At 42.2% G+C, this 24,430-nt stretch overlaps 3 protein-coding genes across 8 annotated transcripts in view; 1 reads left to right on the top strand and 2 right to left on the bottom strand.

The window, feature by feature from the left end:
• Nucleotides 1-1,035, bottom strand: part of aven (apoptosis and caspase activation inhibitor) — a 137,722-nt gene extending 136,687 nt beyond the window's left edge. For both annotated transcript variants that reach the window (XM_003214498.3, XM_062967360.1), the window contains exon 1: nt 659-1,035. In XM_003214498.3, the coding sequence (XP_003214546.1) occupies nt 659-1,024 (366 nt within the window). In that variant the 5' untranslated portion in view covers nt 1,025-1,035. The remainder of the gene's footprint in view (nt 1-658) is intronic.
• chrm5 (cholinergic receptor muscarinic 5) overlaps nt 1-16,158 on the top strand; it is a 74,057-nt gene extending 57,899 nt beyond the window's left edge. For all 5 annotated transcript variants that reach the window (XM_062967370.1, XM_008103297.3, XM_003214487.4 and 2 more), the window contains one exon: nt 11,495-16,158. In XM_062967370.1, coding sequence (XP_062823440.1) covers nt 11,572-13,158 — 1,587 coding nt within the window. In that variant the 5' untranslated portion in view covers nt 11,495-11,571 and the 3' untranslated portion in view covers nt 13,159-16,158. The remainder of the gene's footprint in view (nt 1-11,494) is intronic.
• Nucleotides 16,159-20,052: 3,894 nt separating this feature from the next.
• Nucleotides 20,053-24,001, bottom strand: LOC100564693 (fibrinogen-like protein 1-like protein). Its single transcript, XM_008103315.3, has 2 exons — nt 23,702-24,001; nt 20,053-20,912 (listed from the first exon to the last, which is right to left on the bottom strand). The coding sequence occupies exons 1-2, from the start codon at nt 23,847-23,849 to the stop codon at nt 20,215-20,217; spliced, it is 846 nt and encodes a 281-aa protein (XP_008101522.1). The 5' UTR covers nt 23,850-24,001; the 3' UTR covers nt 20,053-20,214.
• Between the last annotated feature and the right edge of the window lie 429 nt (nt 24,002-24,430).

Here is a 24,430-nt window from a genome sequence, read left to right as displayed (position 1 = left end):
GAACGTTGGATAAGTGAGTGTTGGATAAGTGAGACTCTACTGTATAGCCTTATAAATTATAAACAAACAGAAAAAGTAATTATTGGCCCACCCGGCACTATTAGGGGTGAAAGGCAATAGACATGACACCCTGTACTTCAGCTCTGCGAAACAGGGCTGCATCTACACCAGACATCCTCACACTGTAGCTTTCCAGATCCCAGAACCCCTGCCCATTGAACAAGCTGGCAAGGGCTAATGGGAATTGGAGGCCCAAACAGAATGATGATGCCTGATCTATAGCGTAGTAGAGAATGCAGTTTGACATCAATGCTAGAGAATAAGAGTGGCAGTTTGAGGAGGCCTTCAGCCTTCTATGCCAAACTACAACTTCCAGGATCCCATAGCCTTGAGCCATAGTGTCTAAAGTAGGCATGGGCAAACTTGGGCCCTCTGGGTGTTTTGGATTTCCAGTCCCACCATTCCTCACAGCCTCAGGCCCCTTCCATTTCCCCCTCAGCCGCTTAAGCGGCTGAGGGGGAAATGGAAGGGGCCTGAGGCTGTGAGGAATGGTGGGAGTGGAAATCCAAAACACTCGGAGGGCCCAAGTTTGCCCATGCCTAGTCTAAAAGCATTGGTTTTTGGTGAGGTGGGGCTGAATGTTTTCTTTCTTTCTTACCGACTCATTACTCTGAGGAGAAGAGGAGGAGGGAAAGGCGGCCTCGGAGGCTCCTCTCCTTCCTCGGGCGCCTCGCCTGCCCCGTCCGCCTCCTCCTCTGCCTCTTCCCCGGCTCGCTCCTCTTTCTCCGCCTCGGGGCTGGCTGTCTTCGGGGCCTTCCGCCGGCCCCCTCCGCTGTTGCCGCCCGCCTCCCCTCTGAGGCCTGTTCCCCCGCGAGGGCTGCATGGAGGCCGCCACGTTTCCCTTCGAGGAGCCCAGCTCGGCCCCGCCTCCTCGCGGGGAAAGAACGGAGCCCGCCAAAATCGCCTCACGGGGGCGCTGTTGAGGCAATGCTCGACTCCCAAGGGTGGAATAAAATACATGCATGCAAGCCTGAGGCCTCTTCCACACAGCTGTATACAATCCATACTGAACTGGATTATATCACAGTGTGGACTCAGGGCCTTTCCAGACAGCCATACAACCCAGCATATCGAGTCAAATAATACACAATATCTGCTTTGAACTGGGTTATCTGGCTCCACACTGGCATATAACCCAATAATGTTAATGTGGGATTTGTGTATAGATAGTGTTTAAATGCAATTTGTGTCTTGGTTTGTATTGCATACTGATTGCATCATCCAGAGTGTACTATAGTCTGTAAAGAGTTAATTACTGAGAAGCTGTGATGACCTTGATGTGTGGCTGGAACTGGGGAGTGTCCAGACACAAGTGTGTATGCATTACTGATTGCATCAGTTCAGTTCTGTTCTGTCTGCCTAGAGAGTCCTGTGTCTATTGTCTACAAGTCTGTTTGTCTTGATTATTACTGAAGTCAGTAAAACTTGTATATAGTTTTACCAAAGTCTCTGGATGTCACTTTGTTCTGCGTTCCACTGACTCCAACTACTGCTGTGCTGCAAATTACTCTGACAAATAAAAGGTAAAGGTAAAGGTTTTCCCCTAACATTAAATCTAACCGTGTCCGACTCTGGGGGTTGGTGCTCATCTCCATTTCTAAGCCGAAAAGCCAGCGTTGTCCATAGACACCTCCAATGTCATGTGACCGGCATGACTACATGGAACGCCGTTACCATCCCACCGCAGCAGTACCTATTGATCTACTTTAATTTGCATGTTTTCGAACGGCTAGTTTGGCAGAAGCTGGGGCCAACAATGGGAGCTCACCCTGCTCCGTGGATTTGAACCGCCAACGTTTTGGTCAGCAACTTCCGCAGCTCAGTCCTTTTTCTGCCTAAGTGTAGTATATTACATACGTCCTTATTGAAATGCATTTTGTTAGTTTTGGCCCTTCCCACCACAGCGGTACCTATTGATCTACTTTAATTTGCAAGTTTTCGAACTGCCAGGTTGGCAGAAGCTGGGGCTAACAGTGGGAGCTCACCCCACTCCCCAGATTCGAACCGCCAGCCTTTCAGTCAGCAAGTTCAGTAGCTCAGAGGTTTAACCCGCTGTGCCACCGGAGGCTCCTATAACCCAGTACAATGTGGATTTTATACAGCTGTGTAAAAGGATCCTCAAATAGCCCAGTTCAAAGCAGATATTGTGAACAGACCACCCCTGAAATACTGTGGACAACAAATTACGCATGAGTCAACCATGTCATGTGGCGGCGTAAAAAGCCAACGGGATTTTGGAAAGAATAGATAGGAGTATAGTGTCTAGATCCAGGGAGGTCATGCTACCCCTCTATTCTGCCTTGGTCAGACCACATCTGGAATCAGACTGTGTCCAATTCTGGGCACCGCAGTTGAACGGAGATGTTGACAAGCTAGAATAGGGAGGAGAGAGCAAACTTGTTTTCTGCTGCGCTAGAGACTAGGACGTGGAACAATGGCTTCAAATTACAGGAAAGGAGATTCCACCTGAACATTAGGAAGAACTTCTTCACTGTGAGAGCTGTTCAGCAGTGGAACTCTCTGCCCCGGTGTGTTTTTGAGGCGCCTTCTTTGGAGGCTTTTAAACAGAGGCTGGATGGACATCTGTTAGGGGTGCTTTGAATGTGATTTTCCTGCTTGGCAGGGGGTTGGACTAGATGGCCCACGAGGTGTCTTCCAACTCTATGATTCTATGATATTCTGGCTATGTAGAAAGGACCTGATATTATATGGCTATGTAGAAAGGACCTGAGGGACACGAATCCAGGCAGTCTCTGAGTTACAAACATCTGACTTACAAAGAACTCATAGTTAAGAAGGGGGTGAGGCAACGGGAAGTGTGAGAAATCTACCCCTCAGAAGGGAAATTCACTCCTGGAAGAATTCTCATGGGGAAAAGGGGTCTCCACTGAAGCTTTATCACCAATCCTCGTTTCCACAATAAGCCACATTTTTCAAAATCCAATTTTCACAGGGACGGAAAGTGAGGATAAATCTTCTGACCAGGGGCATAATGTGCAAAACAAACACTCCAGGGGTGTTGACCCTTCCCTATGCTATCAGCCTTATTGTTGCCTTCAAAGGACCCAGGAATCCATGAATACTGAGAGCCAACTGTATTTTTTTAAACATTGTGGTCACTGCTCTTTCATTTTCCCCACATGTTATTTAATGACAACTCCCATCACTTTTGATTATCTGCTGTGTAGGCTGGGGATAATGAGAGTTGCAACTCAACAGCACTTGAGGCTCTGAGGTTAGGGAAAGGTTAAAGAACATTTTAAAGTCAGTATATCCAACAAGTATGATTATTATATTTATTTATACCCTGTTTTGGGGCGCCCCGGTGGTGAAGTGTGTTAAAGCACTGAGCTGCTGAACTTGCAGACTGAAAGGTCCCAGGTTCAAATCCTGGGAGCGGAATGAACGCCCGCTGTTAGCCCCAGCTCCTGCCAACCTAGCAATTCGAAAACATGCCAATGTGAGTAGAACAATAGGTACTGCTCTGGCGGGAAGGTAATGGCGCTCCATGCAGTCATGCCGGCCACATGACCTTGGAGGTGTCTACGGACAACGCCGGCTCTTCGGCTTAGAAATGGAGATGAGCACCAACCCCCAGAGTCGGAAAGTCCCAGGGGAAACCTTTACCCTTTACCTTTTTATACCCTGTTTTATCTCCCCCGAAGGGGACTCAAAACAGCTTTACATAAAAGCATCAGTATAACAACTTTAAAATATACTAATATATGAACATTAAAACAGGATTAAATATAAACAGTATTTTAAAAATTCCCAGTTAAAAAGGTATTCAAACAAATTCAAAGTTAAGAACTACAGCACGCCCTGAATTGATCTTAAACGCCTTCATCTTCAAAAGCCTGCCTGGATAAAAAGGTTTTAGCCTGCTGCAGGAAGGCCAGCAGGGAGGGGGCCATTCTGGTTTCCCTGGGAAGAAAGGAGTTCCAGAGTCGAGGGGCAGCCACCGAGAAGTCTCGCTCTCTTGAGGTGGAAGTGGGACTGAGAGAAGGGCCTCTCCTGAAGATCTCGGGGTCCAGGCAGGTTCGTACAAGGGGATGCGGTCAGCCAAACAGCCTGGACATGAACTATCTAGGCCTTTAAAGGTCATAACCAGCACTTTGATTGTGCCCGGAAACAGACTGGCAGCCAGTGGAGCTGCTGCAACCCGCAGGTTTGTCCATTCCCTGTAGCCAGCCTCAGTGAGCAACCTGGCTGCAGCTTTTTGGACCAGCTGAAGTTTCCAAGCACTCTTCGGAGGCAGCCCCATGTAGAATACGTTACAGTAATCTACACGGGATGTAACTAAGGCATGTATCTTGACTAAAGTATCTTAACTAAACAAAACAAACTGCAAACTTCCAGATGTTACTGTATCACAACTCCCATCAGCTCCAGTTATGATATCTAATGATGAGAAGTACAGGAGTTGTGATACAGTAACATCTAGAAGGGGGGATGTAAAACCCCATATGGCACATATGTCAAACTCAAGGCCCATAGCCCGAATCTCACCCTCCATTCAACTAAGGTGACCCTCCAGATGCTGGACTACAACTCCCATCAGCTCCAGTTATGATATCTAATGATGAGGAGTACAGGAGTTAAATTCCAGCATCTGGAGGGTCACCTAAGTTGGCATGGAAGGTGAGATTTGGGCTATGGGCCTTGAGTTTAACATATGTGCCATATAGGCCCGGGCTGTGGCGCAGGCTGGTGAGCAGCCAGCTGCAGCCAGCTGCAACAAATCACTCTGATCAAGAGGTCATGAGTTCGAGGACAGCTCGGAGCCTGTGTTTGTCTTTGTCTTTGTTCTATGTTAAGGCACTGAATGTTTGCCTTATATGTGTAATGTGCTCCACCCTGAGTCCCCTTCAGGGTGAGAAGGGCGGAATATAACTACTGTAAGTAAGTAAGTAAGTAAGTAAATAAATAAATAAATAAATAAATAAATAAAGGGTTTTACATCCCCCCCCCCCACACACACTGTGACTCAACATTTTGACAATTTAAAAAAGGAATTGTTTTGATAAACAGGATGATTTTCCTTATTACGAAGTACAGCTGAATCATCTTCTGCAGAATCCACTGTAAAGGGTACATGTTGCTGCTAACAGATGTGTGTACATGGTGGCATTTATTGTTGCCAAGCTTTTCAGGACCCCAACATTAAGTTAAGGGGACTCCATTTGGGGTCGGGACCCACAGTTTAAGAAGCGGTGACCTAGGGGGCATGGGATACATCCTCACCACATTTTGCATCCCTTTTTAGTTTCAGGAAAGGACTTGAATATGGTAGCAACTGTGTTTTTGAACACAAGTAGTGCATTTACATTGCAGAATCAATGCAGTTTGACATTAAGGCAGGAATGAAGGGGTAGGAGGAAATGGCCATATAAGGAGGTACGAGCAGGCCAGGAACACAGCCGATGGGTTATCACATGGTTTCCCTGAAATCATGTGTTTTGAGAGAAACGAAAGTAATGAAATGTAATACTGCACCACAAATATGCACCAATGGTTTGATATGTGGGCGGTCGTAAAACTGAACCCACTGCCTTGTATAAATAGACACTCGACCCTGTCTGCGGGGTTCTCCCCTTTTGAGCATCTAGTTGTGCGTGGGATGAACCTCTGCAGCTGCAGGAAACTTTTAGTAAACTGCTTTCTTTGGGAAAAAGAAAAAACCTCCAGTTGTCTGTCTCCTACTTCCACTGCGTCCGCACAGACACACGAGAAGCCGGGAAGAGGGGAAATCTGGTTTCCGCTACATTTTCTGGTGACCCCGACGTGATTCCACAATAAGACGGGCCAGGAGATCGGAGACGGATCCCGTTGGCGGGAAGGTCCCAACTCGGCGGTGGGGGCCAGAGGCAACTACCGTGAGACGAGAAGGGGCCCCTGAATATTGTAAGACCGGCTGCGGTACTTGCCTCTGATGCCAACGCCGGCCGACGGTGGGAGCCGCAACGACAGCGAGGTTCCAAAGAAACCAGGCAGGGAAAAGGATCCAGGGAAAAGTCCAGGGGCGAAGGTTGGTCCGACGTCTACAGCAATCTGGCAAGTATAGTGGTTAAAATGAGACACTAAGGGAACAGCGCCGGGAGGGGACACACAAAGGTTCCCAGGGAGGTATAAAAGGGTTTCTGTCTTGTGATTCCTGACACACACCGTTGAGTGTCCAGGTGCCCAGTCCAAGGCAGTCCCCTCTATTAGGCAGGATGGGAGGCAGTGGGTTCAAATCCACCACCCCATTACAGTGTATGTTAGACAATTTCGGCTCAGTTGCAAGTAGAGCCGTAGAAGGAATTCCCCAGAGAACAAGACTTGTGAGGGTGCCCCAAGACCAAGTCGTGCAGGGCTCATGAGGAGTCGCAACTCCCGGGGAAAGGAAAAAAAAAACTGTTTGATTTCTTTGTCATGTGTGGGAAATAATGAGTTTCAAGTTCTGCATGTTTCGTGGTAATATTGAAGTGAAAATGAAAAATGAGTCTATAGATTTACACAAAAAATGTTGAGCACAAATATCTAGAAATGTTTTATTACGGTTGAAAAAATCTGATTCGAAGAGGTTCTGTCTGTGTTAGTTTGCTTTTGCTGACAAGCTGCAGAGAGGCGAGAAAAAGGGAGGGAGTTAAAGTGGTGTTGAGGCTCAGAAAGTTTTTTTTTTTCCTTGTTATTTCTGAGGAACAAAGGCTGTTTTCTTAAAAAGTTTTCTTTTGCACCTGGGCCTCATGCCAAAAAGATAGTGGGAAAATCTTGACAGTTCAAGGTAAAAACTCCCTGTTATTCTGGTTAAACTCAGGCGAAATGCCCAGAGGAAGATAATGGAATTCCAGTGGACAGCCAAGGTCAATGAAAGCCGCTGTGAAATGTAATGTGAATTTAATATGAAAAAAAAAAAGAAAGAAAGAAAATGATGATGTAAATGTGTGTATATATATATATATATAATATTTTGGGGTTCTGTCTTTCACCTGGATCTTAAATCCTTGCTTTGGACTTATTTTGGGACAACTGGGTGAGAATGTTTTCATGAGCTGAGAGAGAGTGTGTGACTTTATCTAAACAACTAACCACTAATCAGAATTCCTGTGGACTTTGTGTGAATGAGATGTATGTGTTGAATTCAAAATGCATAAAGAGTTATAAACAATGTTAGTAGATTTGTTCAGAAGCAATTCGGAAGCTGTAGATATTTTTTTTTGGAAAAAAAAATGGTCTTAGGCTTGAAAAAAAAAAAATCCTTGTTTTGAAAGAACAATGCTTCAGTGTTTTTAGAGAACATGGTGCTACAGACTTTAAACCCCTTACAGGTTATAGGGAAATGTTGGAGGTTCTTTTTTTTTTTGCAGCACTTTGGAATACAAGGAGAGGAGTTATTGGTTGTAGAGACTTTGTATGGAAAACTGTCACAAGTTGGCAGTGCAAGAAAAAATAAATAAATTGTTTTTGAAAAAAATTGACCCCATATTCCTGACACAGAAGGATTAAGAACTGACATTGATTTTTAAATTTTTGATTGACATTTTATTCAAAAAGGGAGCTAGTGCCCAAGTGATAAAAAGTTATCCTTTTGAGAACCAAAGACATGATATAATTGGCTACGTCTCATGTTGCTTCATAATAATTTTGTGAGATTTGGATTCTGGACTTTGTGATTTTGGCCCAACTCTTTCTAAAGGTTACGGAAAGGGAGGACTAGGACTTTTGTAAAATGGGACATTAGATCATGCAAATAGGGGCATTTTTCCATCGCCCCCAGCCTGGATTTTGCCAGATTTGAGAAGCGGCAGGAGGCTTTCCAACGTGTGTTACTAACAAATTTTGATCTGTTCAACGAGTCGGTGTAAAAGGGGAATTGAGTAAGTTTAACACTGCAGCAGGACTGGAGTGGAAGATTGCATTGCAGCAAGTGGATACACGATTGTTAAATCGTTTGCGGAAAGGAAAAGAAAAAGATGCGGAGAAGAAAGATTTTGTTGGATTTCAAGACAGATGAGTGAGTTGTCAAAGGCACAACCTCTGAGGAGGCCTGCCGTGGATGTGAGCGAAACGACTAGAGAGAGTGCTTCAAGAGCCATACAGCCTGGAAGGATGAGTATTTCCCTCCCCTTCTTTTCCCTCTCATTGTTTTTTTTTGCTACAGGTCCTGAACTCCTGTATGGGATAAAAACCCAGAAGTCTATGAGACATGTTTATTGAGAGGCCTGGGAGGGCCTATAGGTGTTGCTGAGTGCTAAGGCTGTGATGGAGTGTGGCATCAGGCTGGAGGCTGTAAGGGCTGACCAACTCAACAACATACAATTTTCTATTTTGACCCAACTCTCCTGGTTAGGACCTTTTGTAACGGGACATTGCAAATAATTCGGATTTTTGCCGGATTTGAGAGACAATGAGGGACTTTTTATATGCCATCTAACAACCTTGCTTTTTAAGCCAAAAGGAGGATATAGCACGGAGGCAATGTGACAAAGAATAAAATAAGTTAACCATTGCAGCAGGACCAGAGTAAAAAGGATTACTGCAGATCGCGGAAGAAGGCCCATGGAGGAATCATTTCTTAAGAGGCCATGGAGGGGTCGTTTGGGAGCTGAATAGTGGCCTACCTGCCCCACCCGTGGAGAGACAAGGGATTTCAACAAGATTGGCTGAGACAAAAGTGATGCCGAACAGGATGATCGACAGATGGGTAATCCGTTCCCCCTCCCCCATTCTCTCTCACTGTCTTCCTGCTTTCTTTTTCAGCTTTTTTTTTTTGGACTCCTGTTCCTAAATTGGAGATCCATAAGGCATTGTTACTGAGAGGCCTGTTTTCCAAAATGGAGATCCATAAGGCATTATTACTGGAAGGCCTGTTTTGGAATCCAAAACCCGTAGGAGTTTAAGTCTACCCCACGCCACACATACTGGGTATGACAGCTAAAGCCCTGTGAGAGATGGAGATTTTCTTTACAGATTTTTCTTTACACAGAGACAATTCTTAGAGACTAGAGACTTGATTGGACAAAGAGACTTTCTTCAAATTAACTGAACATTATTCCTTTGATCAAGGAAGAGGAAACACACCCCCAGTTTGACTTTATGCCAAAGACTGAAAAGACCTGAAAGTTGGACATGTATGTGAATGGCCACCTCTGGCCATAGCAACAAATCCATCATCGGAAGAAGCCAAATGACTGGGCTAGATCAGAATTCTGCTGTGGACTATGTCTTTTCTAAAACCTGATTAATATTTTTAATCCTCATGTGTTGTTTACCTCTGGTGATGAAACTATGTACAAATGCTATTCTGCGCTCATTTTCCACTGAAAAGATAGCTTGGCTGCAAGCTAGAAGGGATTGGAGGGACCCATAAGTCTGCTCATTTAGTTTGCTTCAGCTTTTGTATACACGCTTCGCAAAAAAAAAAATGGGGGAATAAGGCAGGAATGAAGGGGTAGGAGGAAATGGCCATATAAGGAGGTACGAGCAGGCCAGGAACACAGCCGATGGGTTATCACATGGTTTCCCTGAAATCATGTGTTTTGAGAGAAACGAAAGTAATGAAATGTAATACTGCACCACAAATATGCACCAATGGTTTGATATGTGGGCGGTCGTAAAACTGAACCCACTGCCTTGTATAAATAGACACTCGACCCTGTCTGCGGGGTTCTCCCCTTTTGAGCATCTAGTTGTGCGTGGGATGAACCTCTGCAGCTGCAGGAAACTTTTAGTAAACTGCTTTCTTTGGGAAAAAGAAAAAACCTCCAGTTGTCTGTCTCCTACTTCCACTGCGTCCGCACAGACACACGAGAAGCCGGGAAGAGGGGAAATCTGGTTTCCGCTACAACATCACTTCAACTGCCATGACTCATTGCTATGGAATCCTGGGGTTTGTAGTTTGGTAAGACAACAGCACTATTTGGCAAAGAAAGCTAAATGTATTGTAAAACTGCAACTCCCATGATTCCATAGAATTGACCCATGGCAATTAAAGTTGTGTCAAACTACGTTAATTCTACAATGTAGATGCACCCTCGGAGCCCTCCATAACTGCAGGCACCACCACCACTATAGATACAAAATCAGCAAGGGAAAGTGCAAATCCATGAGTACCTTGGTACCTGAGGACCAACGCATTAAAGGTGCATCTGCACTGTAGAATTAATGCAGTTTGGCACCACTTTATCTGCCATGGCTCAATGCAATGGAATCATGGGAGTTGTACTTTGGTGAGAAATCAGCATTCTTTGGCAGAAAAGGCTAAAAATATTATACCAGTATTACACTTTTTTGTTAAATGTGGTAAGTCTAGGTTGTTGGTTTGTTTTGGGTTTTTTTTTTGGTATATTTGGTAAATGTTCATTCTCTAGAAAACCCTTCTTAAGTCAAAAAAACCCAAATCATTTCCCACATTTGATGTTACTTTAAATGTCATGACTCAATGCTAGGGATTCATGGGATTTGTAGTTTGGTGAGGCACCAGCACTCTTTGACAGAGAAGGCTAAAGACTTTATAAAACTCCCACAATTTCCTAGAATTGAGCCATTGCAATTAAAGTGGTGTCAAATTGCATTATTTCTGCAGTTTGTAAATGCATCCCTAGTTAGGGGATTTTCATTCCTTCCTGTCTATGGCCTCTAAGGCACTATCTTGGAACCACGGGATTGCATTCTCATGTAAAGCCAGCCACACTAGCTGTGAAAGTAATGGCGTTATTACAAATAATATCAGGCAGGTGGTATTGATGTTGTCATATAGCACACTCATTGAAGAGGAGAAAGCACCATTTTCTTAGCCACAACAGTGCAATAATGCATGAAAATTGACCCTTGCAAATCTATTCGCTCCATTGCCAACAATGGAAGGCTTTTCTCCTAAGGCAAACAGCCCCAAGGGGAGAGGCATATTCATCAAGATCATACCAAGAAAATGAAAGGAAGGGTTAAAGCTTGTTCTGCTTCTGGTGAATTCTATCCCAAACCTTGCTATTAACTTTCAAGACTGATGACACTAAATGATACTTTATTCAACAACACATTACTCAATGGCATATTCCTAAATGACACAATCATAATTATATATTTGCTGTCACATGTAGTTTGGTGCTTATGCGTGTATTTAATATAGATATGTTGCCATGTTAATTTGAAAAAAACAATATAAAGTAATTGTTCACCTTAAATCAGACTTTTGCCTGATGATTAATTCTGTAATGTCAAAAGCCCACATATCCTTACAGCAACAAAAACCTATTGGATTAAAGATATAACCATGCCTATTTTTATCTCTAAATTGAATAATTTTAAAAGATATTTCAATTTCTTTGAAATTCAGTGTGATTAATAATTAAAGCCATACAATGGTCTAACAATTGTTATATGCTAAATTGATTTGGCAGGATTCTATTATTGTTTTATGAGCTTTATTCTCTCTTTCTTTGTCATTAAAAAGGTCTCTTCAAAGCACAGATGAAGACACAAGTGCAACTTAAAAGAGGCTGGTATTAATCCGAAAAGAAAGAAAAAAGAATGGAAGAAAAGTTTCATAGCAACTCAACCATTGTCAATGGTACAGCAGCTAACCAAAAACTTATTGAAGGCCACAACCTTTGGGAAGTAATTACAATTGCTACTGTAACAGCCATATTAAGCTTAATAACCATAGTGGGGAATGTGCTTGTGATGATATCCTTCAAGGTCAACAGCCAACTCAAGACAGTAAACAATTACTATTTGCTCAGTCTTGCTTGTGCAGATCTTATCATTGGAATCTTTTCTATGAATCTTTATACATCTTACATATTAATAGGGCACTGGTCCCTTGGAAGCTTGGCATGTGACTTGTGGCTAGCCCTAGACTATGTAGCTAGCAATGCCTCAGTAATGAATCTGCTAGTTATCAGCTTTGACCGATATTTTTCAATCACACGGCCATTGACCTATAGGGCTAAACGCACACCCAGAAGGGCTGGTATTATGATTGGCCTAGCTTGGCTTATTTCTTTTATTCTTTGGGCACCAGTAATCTTATGCTGGCAGTATTTTGTAGGGGAGAGAACTGTCCCACCTGGCGAATGCCAGATACAGTTTTTGTATGAACCCATTGTCACCTTTGGGACTGCAATTGCTGCTTTCTATATCCCTGTTTCAGTGATGACTATTTTATATTGCCGCATTTATAAGGAGACTGAAAAACGCACCAAGGACCTGGCTGAACTACAAGGCTCCAGTTCTGTGGTGGAGTTCGAAACCATAAAACCTCAGAAAACTCTGCTGAAGTCCTGCTTTAGTTGCAAGCAACAAAAATTGGTCAAAAGGGAGAGATGCCAGGCTTCGTGGTCATCATCCAGCCGAAGTATATCTGCAACAGCAAAATCTCAGATTCAAAATACTTGTCACGATTGGTCAAAGGTAGATCAGCTAACCACCTGCAGTAGTTATGCTTCGTCAGAGGAGGAGGAGAAACATGGTTCTGATCCCGTCTTTCAAGTTGCTTGTAACACTCCAGTAAAAGGGAATGACGATGAGCACAAAGAAGAGAAAAGGGAAGCCTTTATCAAAGACCATCAAAGGGAAAATGAATATGAGACCCAGAAATACTTTCTTACACCAACCAAAGGCAATGTTGAAAAAAGTAATAAATGTATAGCCTATAAGTTTCGCTTAGTGGTGAAAGCTGATGGTGCTCCAGAAGCTAACAATGGCTGCCGGAAAGTGAAAATCACACCTTGTTCTGCCACTTTATCCAAGGACACTTCTGTCAAAAACACAGACCCAAATATAAATAGTCAAATGACTAAAAGGAAAAGAATGGTACTTATCAAGGAACGTAAAGCAGCCCAGACTTTGAGTGCCATTCTTTTAGCTTTCATACTCACTTGGACCCCTTATAACATAATGGTTTTGGTCTCCACATTCTGCTCAGATTGTATTCCTCCAACATTGTGGCATCTTGGATATTGGTTATGCTACGTGAATAGTACAGTCAATCCAATCTGCTATGCTCTCTGTAACAAAACATTCAGAAAAACCTTTAAGTTGTTGCTGTTCTGTCAGTGGAAGAAAAAGAAAATGGAAGAAAAATTATATTGGCAGGGAAATACAAAGCTGCCTTAATTTAAATTAAAACGTTTGAAAAATAATTGACCTTGGCCAAGCACTGTAAATTCAATTGGCTACAAGTCTTTCTTTATAAAGTCGTTGCTTTGAATGTCTGCAGATAAAAGAAGCACAATTTGTGTGATAGTAAATATATACTAAGAAGTATAAAAAGAAAGCAGACGCAACAATGAACTTTTCTATAATTGTGATTACTCATAGAATATTGTTAATGTTGACATCATAGAAAGTTTCCTTTTACAGTTCTGCCAGATAAAGTGGCAAGAAAAAAGACCTTTGTAGTGGTTGGTGGACTACACCCATGCACTCATCAAGTTCACCTACTCGGGAAGCAACATAATGCCTTCCCATAATATTTTTTTTGCTAAGATCTTTTTCAGTTTACTTATAGATCCCAAACAGAGTGAGGCTTGCATACCTTCCCCTACAAATTTGTCTTCTAACTGGATGGAAGCAAAGAGAAGGGAAGTATCAATGGTCAGTGATAAATAGTTGAGATCATTTCTCAATGGATAAACTTGTCCTTGGAGTTAGTTGTGAATCTGTACACTCATCGCAGATAGTTCTTTCTCTGTGGAGATGAGAAATGTCAAAGAACGACTGTGTGGTGTCTTTAGTAAATGAGGAAATCAATTATTTTATTAAAGAAATTCACTTCACAAGCAAAGAAGGGCAATAGTTAATGTTCTTTTAAGTGTTGTTTGTTCATATTTAAGTGGTTCTGAAGGAGTTTGATGTTTAAAAACAGGCAGTAAGGTCATCTACCTCTCTTCCCTTTGGGTTTTTTTGGTGATAATACTTGAATGCCTAAACCCACAGCACAAGTAGGTCAATCCATCAGGTAGCCATTTAATGTTACTGAGGACATGCCCCTTCTGACTGGACTGGAAGAAACTGAATTTTATGTAATAACTATTTTAGGCATATACGCTTGTAGCACTCACTTCACTGTCTTGATGACCTGACAAGATGGAAGCAGTAACAGATTCAGAAAAGGCAGAATCCACAAGCTGTTATGGCTTGAAAGAAAACTTAATCATACATAGAGCAGACCCACTGAAACCCCTGAAAAGTTAATATGGCCCTGACTAGGCCCCACTTAGCTTAGTAGGGCATTCAGGGACCAACCCTATGGAAATAACTACCAGGGTTTAGATTTAGAGAAAAACAAGACAGGAGATGGGTGGAAGAAAATTTTCCCTTTTTTCCTTACCTTACCTACTCTGTGAGCCTCCACAAAAGCTACATTCCAAATTAAAAATCTCTTCCCAATTACAAAACACCTTCCATGAGCAAAGCTCCTATCTATGTAAGTTACCCGTATCTGGATTTCAGGAACCATCCATTATCTGTTATATTCAGCAGGGTCCCATGAAAGAGCTTTAGGGTGTGCCCATACAGGGGAGGAAGTGGGAAATTCAGCTTTTCCCCACTTCTTTACATCAATATTTGACCAGATTCTGCTCTATGTGGGGAAAAAAACTGACACTCATAAAACAGCATTAAAAGCCCCATGTTTAGATGTTTTAGAGGTGTAAAATTTCTGTTCCAGTGCCCTGATTCCCAGGGGCAGGGGATCTTGTGGACACACAGACCTCCACACAAGCAAGGGTGTTTCCAGTCATTTCAATAGAATGGTCAGCTATTTGTATGAAAAGTTATTTTTATACGGATTTTTTGTCTCTGCTGAAGTAAATTTAAAAAGTGGCTCATGCTGTGCAGATGGGCTCTGGATTGGGAATTGTGCAGCTCTCCAGCAGAAAGCAGAAAATTCATGAGAAACAGTTTAGTGAGTGTGACCAGTGCCCCCAGCATCTCTGAACTTGTCACCTCAATTTGTCTAGTGATACACCTGCCCCTGATTTAATACAACATCCAGCAAAATTGAAGCAGCAACATTATAGCTATAAAACTATAAAGACCTAAAGTTCCAAAAGCACATGGATCTTCATAGTTCTGTAGGTGATACTGTAAGTTTAAATAGTCATGTTTTCCTGGTCTGTAATTTAAAAATGGATTTAGTTTATAAACATACTTATGATGATTTAGAATGCAAAAACATGCAAGTCTGGGTATAGGATCCATATTTATATCACATCATATACACATATAGCTTAATATGGTAATAATTGTGAAATGTAATGCTGCACAGTTAAGAGACAGCACAGTGGATTTTATGAGAGTTTTTGTACATTTATCATAGCTTCCAATGAAGTCATAAGTGTTTTCAGTAAGAGCTGGTATCATGAGAAAGGAAAATTTTCTCCACAGCGTGTAACATTTAACAATTTAACAGCATTGTAAATAACTTGACCATATACAAGTTATTTGCAAAATATTCTTCCTTTTTTCCAGGAGGGATAAATATAATTTAATGTAGCTGTATAATAATGTGAAATGTGTATTCTGGATTCAATATGAATAATTCTAAGTATTCTGTATTGTACCAATTGTTTTGGTGCTTTTGTGTATAACTGTTAAAGGAAAGTGCGGGTTATTATAGAGACATCTGATTATTTTCTTTCATTCACTACCATCAGAGCATTTTCTGTGTATAGTGTATGTTTTAAGTTATACTGGCTTATTTTTAATTTGAACAAACATTCATATGTGTATGATATGTTTGTTTGATTCAAATGACATGCACTTTAGTGACACAAGTTATGTAACAATGGCGAAATGTATAAAACTGTACAAGTTTTCCGCTAGCTGCAATGTTACTGCTAAAGAAAGCTTTGCCTTCTAGTACTAAAGTTCAATGGGAAGTTATTTTTGTCACCAGTTTCTGTTAAACAGGAATGTTTTATAAATATTTATGGTCTATTTGTTGAGTAGATGTGTAAGACTACACAGTGATGGATGCCAAAGTATCAGTTAGGTGTAACTGTTAAATATATGCTCAACCTATGCTGCTAACAACCTGAAACATACACTGCCAAACTCTGGGATATATTGTAAATATCTGGAACTGTATTAAAAATTGGAGTGTATTTATCATTTTTTTTTCACTGTTTGCCTAATTTGGGGGGGGGGGGGAGCTGAGAGCCTCCACATAAGAATGTATACATTTCACCTTATGTTTGGCTTTGAAGAAACAGTAAGATGTGAAATGCACCATTCTAACAAGAAAGTTCATATTTCTTGAGAGCTGCATGAAATCTCCTTCATGCTAACTCTCGTGTGTCAAACACAAGGCCCGCGAGTTGAATTTGGCCCTTCATGTCATCTTAGGTGACCCTCCAGATGCTGGACTACAACTCCTGTATTCCTCATCCTTAGACATCATGAGTAAAGCTGATGGGACTTGTGACACACTAATCTCTGGAATGCTGTAGTTTGTTCTATTTAGTCAGGATACTGAGGTTGGAATTTAGATGCAAGACCTATGGACAGAATGGCTGGTGTAAAAAAAACCAATCTCAAAGCTACAAGTGCTTTTTGTGGGTGGTTCTGGAATGTAACCCTGCGATAAGTGAGGGAACACTGTAAACTAAAGAGTACCAACCACTATGTAAAAAAATTATAATTGGCCCTCTCTATCCATAGATTCTCTGCCCATGGATTCAACTACCCTTTGAAGGCAACCATGAAGCAGATATGGCCCTTGATGAAAATGAGTTTGATGCTAATTAGACTGCACAGATGCAGCAAAATGGGGCAGCATGGAGTGCTATTGTTCAAGGTTGCAACCATTCCATCCTTTCCTTATCATTTACCATCCCCTACATGCACTGAGGAGTCAATAGTCAACCTCCAAATAGATGTTTCGGAGTGTTGTTGTTATGTCTTTTAATTGAGTGGTTTATAGAGAGTTGCCATTGCCGTTCTCTGAGGCTCAGAAAGTACTGAGTTTACATAACTGGGCAGGGATTTTGAACTTAGTTCTCCTATAGTCATAGTCTAACACCCAGAACCCTATACCATACTGACCTCCTTTACCCTCTTACCTCTTCACATCGTTTGCCTTCCTATAATCTTTGGAGTTCCTCTGATTCTACTAATACTTCACTCCTATGTACATATGGTGCCATTTTGATTCCATTAGGATCATAACTGAGATAGCAATTGAGATAACATAAGCAAGACTTGCAATAAATGGTTGCAATCAGGGCCGGCCGGACATATTTTTTTATATAAAGCGGGGAGGAGAAATTGCGCCCCCCCGCCTCCCGCGCCCCGCCGGCGGGCCCCGCCTCCCGCGCCCTGGCCCCGCCTCTCACGCTGCGTGAGAGGTGGGGCCAGGGCGTGGGGGGCGGGGCCAGGGTTGGCCCCGCCTCCCGCGCAGCTCAGCTTGCCAGTCTGGCCTTTTCCAGGGGGCCAGACTGCAGCAAAGGTCCTTGCAGGCCACGATCGCGGCCTGCAAGGACCTTTGCTGCAGTCTGGCCCCCTGGAAAAGGCCAGGCTGGCAAGCTGAGCTGCGCGGGAGGCGAGGCCAACCCTGGCCCCGCCCCCCACGCAGCTCATCCCGGCCCCGCCTCTCATGCAGCGTGAGAGGCAGGGCCAGGGCGCTCAGGCCGGGAGGCGAGGCTCCGCCCAGACGGGGCCTTGCCTCCCTTCCAGCGCACTCTGGCCTTTTCCAGGGGGCCAGACTGCAGCAAAGGTCCTTGCAGGCCGCGATTGCGGCCTGCAAGGGCCTTTGCTGCAGTCTGGCCCCCTGGAAAAGGCCAAGCCGGCGAGGCTGAGCTGCGAGGAAGGCGGGGCCAACCCTGGCCACGCCTCCCTCGCAGCTCATCCTGGCCCCGCCTCTCACGCAATGTGAGAGGCGGGGCCAGGGCGCGCAGGCCGGGAGGCGAGGCTCTGCCCAGACGGGGCCTTGCCTCCCTTCCAGCGTGCTCTGGCCTTTTCCAGGGGGCCAGACTGCAGCAAAGGTCCTTTCAGGCCGCGATCGCGGCCTGCAAGGACCTTTGCTGCAGTCTGGCTCCCTGGAAAAGGCCAGGCCGGCGAGGCTGAGCTGCGCGGGAGCCTCCCGTGCAGCTCACTCTGACCCCGCCTCTCACGCAGCGTGGGAGGCGGGGCCAGGGCGCCTGACGGCGCCCCCCCGGGACTGCGCCCGAGGCGGCAGCCTCACGTGGCCTCCGTGTTGGGCCGGCCCTGGTTGCAATACAGGCTGGATCTACACTGCCCTATATCCCAGGATCTGATCCCAGATGATCTGCTTATCCCAGATTACCTGGCAGTTTAGATTCATGTAATCCAGTCCAAAGCAGATCATCTGGGATCAGGGGTATAGGGCAGTGCAGATCCAGCCACAGAGTGGTTATATTCAAAATCCCAGCCACTGCCTTTCATTCTTCTTCCTCTATGATTTTCCACCTTCCTCCAACAGGCAATTAACCTTCTGTAGGCCTTGAACAGTGAGCTTTCATCTGAAAGCTTGCATTTTTTGAATTTTTGCTTAAGAATTTTTTCCACTCCTGTAAACTTCAGTACTCTCCTTAGTCCCTTGATAACCCTCTGAGTGTGTCATTAGAGCTGATTTGGCCACAAAATGTGACAATACTGATAACTATAATCAGTTTATTAAGTACTGCTTATCACAAGTGCTTTTGTGGAAATAAGGGGGCTAAAATGATGACATGGTAAGTTTTTTCTCCTCTGGAATTTAAAAAGATTGAACCCAGAGAAGAAACTGCCAGGGAATACGTAAGTGATTATGTAAACTTAGTTTTTGAATATACAGTAGAGTCTCACTTATCCAAGCCTCACTTATCCAAGCCTCTGGATAATCCAAGCCATTTTTTTCATCAATGTTTTCAATATATCATGATATTTTGGTGCTAAATTTGTAAATACAGTAATTACAACATAACATTACTGCATATTGAACTACTTTTTCTGTCAAATTTGTTGTATAACATGAAGTTTTGGTGCTTAATTTGTCAAATTATAACCTAATTTGATGTTTAATAGGCTTTTCCTTAATCCCTCCTTATTATCCAAGATATTTGCTTATCCAAGCTTCTGCCGGCCCGTTTAGCTTGGATAAGTGAGACTCTACTGTATTTTGTTTTAAGACAAAAGCAAATGAGAACTTTTTAGCTATATGCAGCACAATATTCATGTCAACATGTATATACATCACTGCCCCCTGTAGGATGTAAAATACCTCTGATATGCATATTATCCCAACCATTTCTCATCAACAATAGAGAAGGGTATCTGCTCCTGAAAATTATTGGCTACTGTTGTTTCTTCCTTTTGTACAGAATATTTTTTCCAATGACAGATTACTTAATGTGAGCATCCAGAGGTCTATCTTTCCGTGGAGCATTGTTGTTTTTGTTCAGAATTGTGGCCATGCTGCTTTATAAAGAGAAAACATTGTTGGCTTCTTAAAAGTAACTGTTTTATTGTGCTGTGAACTATTATAGGTTAAAAGCCTACTTCCTGCCTTGAAGAAAACTCATACCTCAATAAACTATTTCAGAGGGATCATGAAGCTTTGCCATTTGAAATTAATTGTACGCTTTTCTTCCGTAGACAGTAGCAGCAGCTCAACAATCCCAACTGGCATGAGCTTTAGAATCTGAAAAAAAGCTAGGAAAATATAATATTTTTTCAAACAATGGAAAAGGTTAAAGAAATACCTGAGGGTCTCTTGTGGTTTTTTCCTGTTTCATAGTGTGACCTTCCTAATTTCAAACCAATGTAATACCTATGTTTTATTTCTCACCAGTCTATCTATCTTTATTTAAAGCATAATCTCTCTTAACAGTTCTAGATTCAGCCCCCACCCCACTCTTCTCTGTTATTTCTTTCTTCTCTACATCTGTGAATATAATAAGCATGCTTTCTACATTTCAACTAGACAATCAATCTAGACAATTAATGATTTTATCTTTAATCATCAATCAGAATTTAGAACTGGAATGGTAAGTGAAAAACAATGAATAAATGTCAGAATGTTTATTATCTTGTGATTTAATTCTGTTCTTATACTGGATCTAATGTTATACATATGTCTGGAACGTATAACCAACAGAAGCATTTTGTTTTTACATGCAAGTTATAGAAATAGCACTTTTCTGTCTGAGATCAATTTCACAGTGTTGTTTATAATTCATCCTTCTGAGATGGACAAACTTTGGAACAATCCCGATGGTAATCAACAGGTCTGACCATCATCCAAGCATACTTGCACATATGTGTTTTGTTGCAGTCCTGTTGCCAGTAGATGACATTTTTGCGATTTAAATTTGCTCCAGCACATGCATCATACCACCAGCCCCCACCAGCAATACCATTGTACTCTAGTTTGGCACAGTTTTGGAAATAGTTGTCATTATCTCTGTCTTTTGTGGTGAATTTCTGGTTATCATGGAGATATGCTTCTGTATCCTGACACAGGGCATCAATGGCGCTACCTCTGTACAGGCCAAGTCTGATCCTGTATTGGGATGATTCACTTTCTATGTGGAATGGTTCATATTCCCCCCACTTGATTTCAGCATTTAGGTCTACAAGTTTAATCCTAAGTGTGTATGGTGTCGGAGAGCTGGTTAACTGGTGCATGTATTCATTCCCTAACCAGTAATTATCATCAATTGAGCCAAATCCATATTTGTAGTCCTGCCAAGTCCTATCGAAGTCTACTGTACTGTTGGCTGTAATATGCTGGATTACTGTCCAGCCACCATCTTGCATATTACAGTACACAGCAATGGGCTCCTTTGCTGGCTGAATGACATAAAGACCGTCTTTGGAGTTTTCTTCGGACTGTTTAAAAATCTCACTGCAGTCCCGTGGATATCCTGTATATAATGAGAAAAGAAAATAACTCTTAACACCATATTTCAACCTTTGTCTGTAATACAAAAATGTATTATCTAACAGGGATTTTAGATTGATATATTGTGATCGAGGTGACCACCCTCCCCCCCAGGACTTTGTAAAAGATAGTTCAAAAACCAAGACTTTATGTTCTATATTCCATATATTTATAGTAGAAGGTGATTGAGACTTTTTTACTGGAGTTTACTGTGGATTATCCCTGCACTCTGAGGCAAGAGATAACAACTTCATGAATTGTAAGATCATGCTGCTAAAACTCCACTTTTATGAATTTCCATATTGGGTTCCCCAGATGTTGTGAACTTCGTTCTTATCAAATGTTTTCAATTGTTTATATCATTCATGATTCCCCTTTATGCAATGTAACCCACCTTTATGGATTCTCCCTTATTTCCTCGAAATCTATCTATCTGCCTATATGTGTTTGTACTCTTTAGGATCCCCGGAAAATATGTATTTTTCCCAGCAGGGTTTATATTCCAACTTTATTTTATTTTTCATTTTATTTCATATAATTGTCAAATCATGAAATCAAATGGGAAATATTTTGACCCCAACATGAACCCCAGCTCCTATGACCCAGGCTTCCCCTTCCCAAAAACAAAAGGTGATTCGCCCCCAAGGCAAACATTGTCATATCTCACCCAAAGGAAAAACCAGGACATCTCAGGAAGGCACCCTGCTGGGCCCATTTCCACCCATCCTTACTTCCACCTCTGACACCCCAAGGCATATCTGAAATCAGTGTACATGACAGGAACCCCTGATGGCTGTCATTAATCCCTTTAGAAATCAGCCGGACAGGAATTAATCTGATCTTTCCTGCCCTGTCACTTCATTGTTCCAATAACTCCCGCCTTCCCCTTCCTGATTGGCCCGGGTGGGGACAAAAAGCAGCTCCCTATTGGGCCAGCAGAGCAAGGCGGGAAACGAAAGCCCGCCTCGTTCAACCCTCTAGCCTATCCGCGATCAGATGGGCGGGGGAGCGGGGCGGGAAATTCAAGGGGCTGTCAGACTGAAACACTGTATAAATATGGCTTTATTTTTGATATATGGTACGCTAGTAGACTGAATGATCGGTACTAGTGTCCTTTTCAGCTGAATCGCTCAATAAAGACTCCTTGGCGGATTTTCCTTCATCTTTGGCGGACCTTCTTCATTTCGGCTCCAGGTTGTATTGCGGCTCATATTCTCTTATCGGCTCTGCCAAGGTCCGTTCTCTCAGGACCGGATCGGCTCTCTCCTTAAGGGGCCCGATCCCCTAGAAACGCGGTCGATAACAATATCATATATTGCTGGGATTGTATGTATGTGTTTGTCATATAACTTAGATTTATTTTCAAAAGAAGAAGAGAAAACAATGTATCATGATCCCTTGTTGGCTAGTTGCTAATTCTGAGTATAATAATCTGAAATAGTCTTGAAGATAAGGTTATGGTTTGTTAAAGAGAGTTTATATATTTCTGTAATTGAAAGGTATGAGAGATAATTCTGCCTACATTCAGAGTATATAGTACAAATATGAAACAGACCTTCATTCATCTCTTCTAACAAAACAAGAAATAGTGTTTTTGTTCCCCCCCCCAGTGTATTTTAAGGTATGAATTTCTTCTCCAGAATGCATTATTTTTCCCAATATACAGTCCCAGCTCCAAAGAACCTAAATAAGCATTACAAATCAAAGCCTCCAAAATAGTTTGAAATTGTGTTCCCTGACCATAACTTGTACCCTGACTCAACTTTGTGCCAATATCACTCATTTAATTTTTAGACACTATTTTGGAAGCTAAGTAGAATCTGGCCTGATTAATACTTGGATTGGTGACTATCAACGGATATCAGGTGCTGTAGGCTACATTTTACTGGAATTAACAGACCAAACCACCTTGCCTAAGGAAATCTTATGAAATTTGTGAAAGCACCATAAGTCAACCATCAACTCGAAGACACATAGGACAAAGCTTACATCTATTTTTATAATGGACTCATAGTCTAAATATTGAATTTAGAGAATTTGGCCAGGCTATTGATAACTGGACACAAAGGGAATGTGACAACCAAAAAAAGGGCTGTTTATTTAACATTATAAAATACACATAAATCTTTGTATTAAATAGCAAAGTGAAAATTAAAATCATTTCCTCTGTTATTTATTAATCATAGTTGTATGTTTTGATTGCAAAATATTAGAAGGCTATTATGAGGAAGAATCTAATAAAAATAAAGGCAAACGTCTATATCCTGTATGTTTCCCACACATATATGAAGATCCTTAAAATATAAGGTTTGGAAAAGTTACTCCAAGGGTGCATTTACACTGTAGACTTAAAGCAATTTGATATCACCTTCACTGCCATGGCTCAATGCTACGTAATAATAGGAATTAAAGTTTGATAAGGCACCAGCCCTCTTCAGCAAAACCACTGAAGTCTGCAAAACAATGACACCTAAGATGCATATTATTGAGCCTGGCAGCTAAAATGGGGTCAAACTGCATTTATTCTATAGTGTAGATGCACCCCAGTCTCTTCTAGCCAATATGCTCAGCAGCCAAATTGGCTAGACAGATCTGGAAGTTGCAGTTTAAAAATGTAACTGCACCAAGCTCTGGAAAAGTCCAGCTAATGAGGTGATATCAATACAGTCTCAAATAACATATTATTTAGCTTTTACTCAAAGAGAATATTCTCAGTCATTTTGGTTGACATTTCTAGAGCACAGACACAAACACAAACTACATTGTTGGTACCTTCTGCATGAACGTTGATGAGTTTTCTATGTCCTCCAGTTGGAAGCAGGTGTGAATTAGCAAGTTCCAAGGCCTTTTCTGCATTTGTCAATGGTCCACACTGGAAGAGTAGCAGCAGAATCCATCCCACTGAATTTTTTGGGTTCATTTCCACTCTTGAATAAACCTGTCACTTAGGTGGATGCTGGAAATCTAAGTGAGATTGACATTTAGTATTAAAACATTGATTGCCCACGGACAGGACTTTCTAAAGAGAAATTGAAACACAGAGTCTCAATAGTCAAGAGCTGCCAAAAATGTCTTTCCTTTTCTTTTTTGTAAATTAGTTTCCCCTCCCCCCCCCCCCCCCCCAAACCATGTCACATTGCATTTGTGACAGATTCCTCCTTTGGTATGTCATAAAAAGATGTTTCATCATCTTCTTATGATACCGATCAACACAATGTAACAGAAGTGCATCAATGATAAGGGCTGATAGAAAATCATGTCAGGTCAGCGTTTCAGCTTTAAAAACACATCTCTTCTTTATTAGAACTGATGTGCTGCATTCCCTGAAATCATAGCTCAGGAAGGAAAAACTTGAGCATCCATAAGCTCTAGCTCCAAATCAGCTGCCTGCCGAGAGATCACTTAATGCTGTATCACTGAAGAACATCCAAATAACTGAAAACTTTAAAGGATTAGATGCCAGTCCTATCTCTCTCTCTCTCTATATATATATATACTAGC

This window comes from Anolis carolinensis, chromosome 1 (assembly GCF_035594765.1).
Source record: "Anolis carolinensis isolate JA03-04 chromosome 1, rAnoCar3.1.pri, whole genome shotgun sequence".
NCBI classification, from domain to species: Eukaryota; Metazoa; Chordata; class Lepidosauria; order Squamata; family Dactyloidae; genus Anolis; species Anolis carolinensis.
This window is presented reverse-complemented; position numbering and strand designations above follow the sequence as displayed.